An 8271-nucleotide genomic window follows, 5' to 3' on the forward strand; every position below is an offset into this window, starting at 1 on the left:
AAATCATCCTGATTTAGGACTGTCATTTTTTTCCTGAAAACCCACATAGGCAAAACAATAAACATAGGTAAGTCGAGGCATCACCGTAGGATGCCCCCTTTTAAAAACAGGTAACACCACTGTAGCTAACGCCGCTGAGTGCTGATAGTATGCCATGTAACTAACTGTCTAAGCATTTTGCATGTACCATGTCATTAACCCTAGTGACAGCCCTGTGAGGTAAAAACTATTATTGTCTCCCTTTTACAAATGAGAATACCAAGGTGCGAACAATTAATCCACTTGTTCAAGGTTAAGTTGTCGAGGCAGAAAGTTTGACTGCAGAACTTGGCAGTAAATGATTACACTAGACCTTGAAAGAACACTCCTTTCTAAGTCAGCATGAATGTAAAAACCCTACTAAGGGGTGTCCGTTTGGGCAGCCCCACTTAAATAATGTTTCTTCCACCTACTTTTCAGGAATATTATGAAGCTCAAATATGATTATAATCATCACCCTTATCATCATTGCATTTCATTTAAAATTTACAAAATATCATATATTTGTTCCCATGGATCTGAGAATAACAGTTTTCCTTTCTAAGCTTCAGTTTACTCATTTTTCAAAATGAGGTTTTTAGAAAAAATTACTCAAGTGGCTCTCAGCAATCAGATCATCCTGAGTAATACTGATGTTCAGTGAAGATTCTTGCTGCAACATCTGAGCATTCAACAGCCGACAGATTTGTAGAGCTCTTTGTGCCAAAGACTGTGATACACCAGAGTGCCCGGTCTGCATCCTGAACAGAAACACTCCAAGTTATCACTGCTAAAATTGCCGGCCCACAATAAAATGCCTCTCCCTTTCCCACATTTGGTATGTATACAGCCCTCAAAATGCTAAAAGAGTCATCTGGGAGAAACACAGAGGTGTTCGAAAAGTCCTAAATTAACTCCTCAAGGACGATGGGCCAAATGGGTCAGGGAAAAAAAAAAAAAAAAGCCTGTAAAAATGTACAGAGCCTCTTGGGCCACAGCAAGGGAGTCTGCACCACCCCAGAAGCAGTTCCTCTGCCAAGAGAGAGCAGTGGGCAGACTCTCCGCCCCCAGCCCGAGTGGCTCTGGGGTGCCCAGCTTTGCCCAGGCCCGAGGCTCAGATGCAAATTCCTGGAGCCACTGCCACAGACGGATTCTGAGTCAGCCGGGTGGGGTGGGGCCTGCGCCCCACTTTCACAGGACCTCAAGGGGCACGGCTCACACCTGGCCCACACTAAGCAGAGCCTGCCCCGCGGCCCATCTGCATCGCCCAAGATGGAGCAGAAGCTCGGGAAGGGCACCCGGTTTCGCAAACTTCCACCTCAAAGGCACGAGTGCAAGTCCGAGTCCGAGAGGAGTGGCTTCGCCGGCTGCATAAACGCCTGAGAGCCTGCGGGTGGGGTAGCGCTGAGAAGTCCGATTCAAATTTAAAAGGGTGTTTAATTTAAGAATACTTTGGAAGCAAAAATGTAAGCCTTCTCCCAGCTCTGAAAAGGCCTGAAATACTATGCTACTAATTAGTGATTGTGATGGACCCAGCTGTGGAGATTAAAATTTCGAGAACCCTTTCAGATTGGGACAATTAGGACAGCTCTGTAAGGCCGTCACACACGGAGGCTGGTGGCTGGCTGTCTGCAACAGCCTTTTACCGAACGACGTGGCAGAGTTTCAAATTTTTGGTAAAGTAAAAGATGCTGAAAGTGATTATGTGAAATGTAAGGAATCTAATAAATATTCAAAATAAAAATGATGCAAATTCCAAGCTTCTTGCAAGCTGAGAGTCGATTTTGAATTATCCACCAAGCGAGAGGCAACCATATCACCAAGTTCTCTCAACGCCAGCAACACCAGCATTTCAGGCTGGTGACTCTTTCTTGCTCGTGGGTGCCGTCCTGGGCCATCGCATGAGGGCGAGCAGAAGCCCTGGCCTCTGCACGTGGATGCCATGAGCAGCCCTCACATGCACACACGGGCACACACACACGCACACACACGCACACGCAGACACTGCCCGGGCCCCTGCTGAGAGCACCCGGACATCGCCGTGGGAAGCACCAAGCTGGCCTCTGAGCTCCAGTGCAGAATGGCAGGGGCTGGTGCTCCCTGAGCCTCACCAGCCCCGGCTCCATCCCTCCTCCTCCAACTCTGCTCGGTGCTCCGTCCTGCTGAGACCTCAGAGCGGCTGGCTTGGGGCGCGCGGGGTGAATGACATTAATGACAGCAGTGGTTCTGTGGCAGGTGTTACTGTCCCTGCTTCACAGCGAGACCAGGACTGGGACAACCGCACTGTCTCGCTGCGGTTCACACGGCTTCTGAGTGGCAGGGGCGGGGCTCGAACCCGGTCGACCACCGCCGGGGCCCGCGCCTGCTCTCAGCACTAACCGCCCTCCCGAGCGTTGGGGGACACTCCTCCTGTTTCCGTGTGGCAGGACCCCGTTAGCGACTCCGCAGCCTCCCTTCCCTCTGCCTCTGGGGGTTGGTGGGGAGCACTGACCTACGTGATGGGTGAACTGTCCCACCCTCTCTCCTGGCTTCTGGGATCTCCCGGCCAGCAGAGGGCACGCGGGCTCCTCCCGCTGCTGCCATAAGGTAGCGCGCCCCCTGGGTAGGGGAGCCCGTGGTTGTCCACTTTGACATGTGACTGGGCGAACAGGCTTATTTGTGGGGCGGTACTACGAAGCCCACTGGCCGCACGTCTAAACCACATTCTCCAACGAGTTTTGCCGGCTAAAATGCTGATATTTTGATCTTCATCCCTGACTCCTTTATTTATGTACCTCTCGTTTCATTCCAAGCTGGAGCAGTAAACAGGGTACAGTTGTGGAAGCCCCTCGACACCTGAAGCTGAGGACAATGCCTGGCACGTACACGTTCTCAACACGCCCGGCAGAACTCGCGACCACGTGACCCGACAAGGACGCGCTGGATTCCCACGAAACCCGCCCAGTGTCGCGGAGCGATGCGAGACCACGACGAAGGCCGGGACTGCGCCCGCCTCCTTCTCAACTCTTTAAAATCCCGGCCACCGACGAGCACGTCGACCGAGGTGCCCCCGCCCTTCCGCTGCTCTTCCCAAACCCTTGACCGAGACCCCGGGGCGAGGACCGCACACGCGAAGGTTCGGGGCGCTCCGCGCACGGCTGCTGAGAGGCTGTGTCTGTGACCCCATGCCCTCCTTCCTCGGCCGCCGCTTCCTGTGGGAATGACACTACCTCTCCCAAAGTCCTCCCTTCGGAACGTCCACGAACCCGCGAGAACGAAGTCCTGAGAACTCACCGATTTTCCCAATGAGATTGTTTTGCAGGTAGAGGATTTTCAGGTGCCGGCACCATCTGTCGATGTGTTCCAGTCTCTCTATTTCCTGCTGATGCAAGGAGAGCTCCTCCAGGGAGAAAATCACACAGTCGTTGTGCTCGGCATTCCGCCTAATGAGATCTTCTGTGACTGAAAGAAAGTTTGTCACCTATCACACCGCGGCCCCGTGTCCATCATCAGGTTAGTACGTTACTGCTTGGTTTCTCTTTGCAGTTAAATGCCAATTCTCCAGGCGCAGGTGAGTTTCCTAAGGAAAGTGATCGGAGGAGTGCTGCCCCCTGCTGGAGGTTTTCTGACACCACGCTGAGTCAGGGGGAGGAAAGACATGATATGGTTTGTTGTGTCTCCTTAGCGCGGGGTCTGCACACACCATGCTGTACGGATGGAGACAGATGGTAGGTAACGACTATAAAGATGCTGATATGGAATCTGGTGGTGGTGTCATCGAAGTGATGAGACCCACTACGAAACCCGAGGCAGAGCCACTTGCTACTGAGAGGACAGTCAGGCTGACAGAGGGCAGAAATACGAAAGCCTCTCCCACCATGCAATAAGCGGACGTTCCCAGATTCTGCACTGCAATCTTATAAATCCTATAAATGGACCACCACCAACCATCACAGAAGCTGCTCACAAGAGAGTCTCGTCCCCAGCAATACGCAGCACTGGCCTGGCCTGATGGTGGCACCAAGGGGCTGGTATCGTGGACAATACCCTGGTGCACGCTGGAGCCCAGAACAAGGCATGAAGCGTCTTCACGAGACGCACTAAGATCAAGGAGGCAATGACAGCGGAGGAAGCCTGCATTTCCAGTGCTGTTAAAGATACCTGCCGATCCATTTGAACCCTCACATCTTAGGACCCTGGAAACCTTGCATGCCGTCTCGAGAGATAATATTCAGTTATTGCCCATTTACGAGGTGCCAGGCACTGTGCTAAGTGCTCTGCACGTGACAACATGTGAACGGCTAGATACCGATTGTCAGGCGAGCAGCGGAGGCAGAGAGGGCTTTGAACCCGTCCAGGGTCTCGGTAGGGAGTCCTAGAGCTGCGTTCCAAATGCAGGGGTCTGGCGCCTGACTGCGTGCTCTTAAACGCTATGCTGCACTGTCCCCAACACAAGCAAGGCCGCAGCCCTGGAGATGGCTCAGGCTCCCGGATGTGCAGGCCTCTTGAGCTGAGACAAAATGTCACAGTGCCGTCAGGGCCCCACGTCCACGTCACCTCCTTAGAGTCCGCTTTTACTAAAAAGCACAAAAACAAGCGAGCTCCATCACCCGCGGGCAGTTAGCTGCCCCTCCTCCTGGTGTCAGGAGGTGGGGTGGCTGGCAACGACAGCTCTTTGGCAGAAAGACAAAAGGAAACGTGGAGGTCGAGGGGTGAGAATACCACGCGTGAAGGCTGGTCTTGCTGCTCTAAGCTCTGGCTCAACTACCAGGCCGATGGCTGCAGACCAGGTCCGGGGTGGGGGGGCTCAAGTGGCTGGAAAGGAAGGCGGCTAGAAGGCAGCCCGGCCGTCCTCGCTCACAGGGACCGCTACTGCCCGCCGCACTCCGCTGTCTCTGGGCGCCGCTGCTAGGAGGTAAACCGGCTTAAATAGACCGCTCTATTTAGGAAAAAGAAAACTTTCCAAAAACTACACCTCTAGGAGAAGGGCATTAAAACTACACGCCAAATGTCCCGCCACCAAAGCCGGCTCTAACAGTAAATCGACCGATAACTACTACATGGGTCCAGCCAAGGGGAGGATGCAGCAAGGATGCCATCCATGTACAGTCGGTGTATCTATGTTATTATCTGCATCTGCAGCTTAGTTACAAAGGTCCTCCCAGCGAGGATGCGACATGGGGGCTGAGACGGCACGGCCAGTGTGATTTCAGCTAACTTAATGAGATGCGGGAATTAGTCACTCTGCCGAAAAGACCTTTGATGACTAACAGTGTATGCATGACGTAAACTACGCAAATGCATGGGGGGAGGAGACATTTGGGGACCTTGCTATCATCTGACCTGGAGTCAATGGGGCCAGAGGGATGTGCCCGTCCAGAGCCCGTGCCCTTCCGGAGCCCACAGCTTCCCCCCAGACCGTGCCCCAGGTGGAGGGGCAGGGGAATTCTCTGCCCACATCGCCCCAGCCTGCCTCCGAGCCTGGCACCGGCCGCTTCTCCAGGTTCATTCCTGAAGACAGACCCCCTCATCGGATATGTATCCGTACATCCAGGGGTGTCCAAGGAGCGGCCGTTTTCCGGGAATGCTGGGTGGCTTATTGTGTAAGCAGCAGAGACCTTCATGGGCATGAGCGACCAGGATAGAGCCAGAGGTGGGATGAGGAGGGAGGGGCAGGCCAGGGAGCCAGCTCTCCACAGCCACCATGCTCTGGCATGGAACTCAGGGAGTCCGAGAGGCTTACAGTAAATGTAGCTTTCTGGGTCCTTATAGCAGCATTCTTCTAGTGAGGAAAATGTATTTTACTCGGCAGTTGGGTTACAACCAGATACATAGCCCTCCACTTATATTCTTTCCCAGATCCCCACTAGCCCCAGAAGGCTTACTGGGGGATCCATATTAAAGACATAAACCTAGCCAGAACTCCGTAAGAGCTGTCATCTATAGGCACAGTTAAGTCCAATGTGTTCAGGGGGATTCTGAAAGCATCTTGCTAAGCATCGCTTGGTCTCTGGCCTGGGATGGCTACGTAAGCATGCCAAAGTACCATACGCAACATATTGCTTTCATGCTCTTATTCTGGAAAAATTCAAATAACAAAGTACAGGACTCAGATGGATTCTGAGAAAGGTTTCATCCATTGACAGTCCTAACCAGTATCTACCTGCCTGACTGAGGAAGCATCTGACAGTTATAACCACAGATTCATCTCTTTCTCACTGGATTACGACAAAACCAATAATATAAATTTATGGCAGATTTAAACATCTTGAAAGACCTAGCAGACATATCTGAAATAGAGATTTACTAGAAAAGAAAGGGTTACAAATAAGTGAAGGTTACCTCTTAAAGTAACTAAACTCTTTTTTCTTCTACTGTTTTCAAAGGAAACTTTTAAAAACAGGATCATTCATTTGACCTGCCTTTTCTTACCAAGCCAGTGTTACAGTGAGCATTGGTAGCCATACTGTGCCCTAATCCAATGATACCATTAGAGGCTACTCCTGCAGACTGCTATTCAAACTCATGAATAAAGTGCTATGGGGCAATGACAAAAATGTACAGAAAGTACAATGAGTACACAAGCAGGAGTGATCAGTGCTACTGAGTGACGAGAAGGAGGTCAGAAGAGGCATCGAGAAGCCTGAGCTGAACCCTGAGATGCCAGCAGATCTCTGCCAGATAAATTAATGAGGAAAGGGCACCCAGTCCCCCTCGGATCTCAAAGATTAATTCCTGCTTCTGGGAGTCCTGCCAGCAAACAGCCCTCAGCTGCCCACTTTATTCAGAAGTCATCTTAGAGGAAGAGACATCTCAACCAAGGTCATATTGTTTCCCCTAAAAGCCCACATCCAATGGCTGATTGACACGGGGCTATAAAGGCCTAGCTCCCACACCCCAACTGGAAAAAATCAGAAGGTCCATTCAAGTTTACATCTCCTTCCAAGTTTCTAGGCCTCAGTTAAGATGTGTCACAGCCCGACTTCCCTCTCCACCGAAGCTTGCTTTCTTCCCTGCCCACTGTGATGATGCTCCCTAACAAGCCTCCTGCACACTAATCTCCAACTAGAAGTCTGCTTCCTGGGGCACCCAACCTGGAGGAGTTAATATCAGAAGCGGTACTAAAAGCAGATGCTAAGACTTTGAAGTCAGATCACCTGCTGCCCGAGTGGCAACGAGGACACCATTCCTGGGGGATTGATGTTGTGATGAGGGACAGTTTGGCATGACAGCCAGCAGAGGTCTTATCTATGGAGAGCTATGGAGATGGTTAACAGAACATGACATTCTTAAGGATAACATACAAGGGTCAATAACCAGAAGCTTAAGGACAATTGCTAAAAATTTACAATTTCTTGCCCAGTTTCCAGATCTTGGCCTGTTTTTGAACCTGAAACTGGGATTGCCAGATTTAGCAAATAAAAATACTGTTTGTCCTGTATTTTACCTGACAACTCATTGACTAAAAGAAAGGCTGAGTCCCCAAGGAGAAGGCCTGCAACACCACGAGTGTCCGTGGCAATGATTCCTCCCTTCTAAATGACGGACATCGTTACAATAACGATGTCCGGAGAAAGGGGGTTACCAAAACATGTTGAGGCCTGTTGGACACAGGGTTCCAGCCTACACACGGACACCTGAAAGCATGAAACATTGTCGAGGTATTACTAGAGTGGGGGCTTGTGGGGGCCAGGTGATAGATGGGAAGTCACACCCATATCGGCAATCAGTGAGCCCACAATTTATTAATCCAGTAACAAACACTGGGGAATATTTGGGTTGTCTCCATTTTTCTTAGCTACTGTGAAAGCAGGTGCCGTCAATATTCATACTCAAGTCTTTGTGTGGATCAAAGTTTTCATTTTTCATCCGTAATATTTGGGAGTAAAATGGGTGGGTTTCACAATCGAAACAAAATTCTCACTTGTTTATGTCTAAATTTTTGTCTATTGTTTTATGAAACTAAGAGGAAATATGGGCATCTGGTTTACAAATCACCCGCCCCGCCTCCGCCAGCCAATCAGTTCTTCCAAGGCAGAAACCCCACCATCTAGCGCAGCCTCTTAACTAAAAAATATGAACTATGACTCTTCTGCAATAAGTGATCAGTTAGGTTGAAATGTACCAAACTGCCATTTGGGGAGGTCAAGCACAGTGCTGTATCAGAATGAGTCATTCTAATACACACGGTTCAATCGAGCACAAATAGCTGTGAGCCCGCAGCACTGTGCACATCCTCTTGGTATTTTTAAAGGGCCACTTTTACACCGCTTA

At 50.6% G+C, this 8271-nt stretch overlaps 1 protein-coding gene across 1 annotated transcript in view; it reads right to left on the reverse strand.

Moving 5' to 3' along the window:
* The window catches only part of LRRC6 (leucine rich repeat containing 6), a 52196-nt gene that overhangs the window by 43422 nt on the left and 503 nt on the right, over window positions 1-8271 (reverse strand). The window contains exon 2 of the mRNA XM_036233045.1: window positions 3292-3459. Coding sequence (XP_036088938.1) covers window positions 3292-3459 — 168 coding nt within the window. The remainder of the gene's footprint in view (window positions 1-3291; window positions 3460-8271) is intronic.

This window comes from Rousettus aegyptiacus, unplaced genomic scaffold (assembly GCF_014176215.1).
Source record: "Rousettus aegyptiacus isolate mRouAeg1 unplaced genomic scaffold, mRouAeg1.p scaffold_m13_p_15, whole genome shotgun sequence".
NCBI lineage: Eukaryota > Metazoa > Chordata > Mammalia > Chiroptera > Pteropodidae > Rousettus > Rousettus aegyptiacus.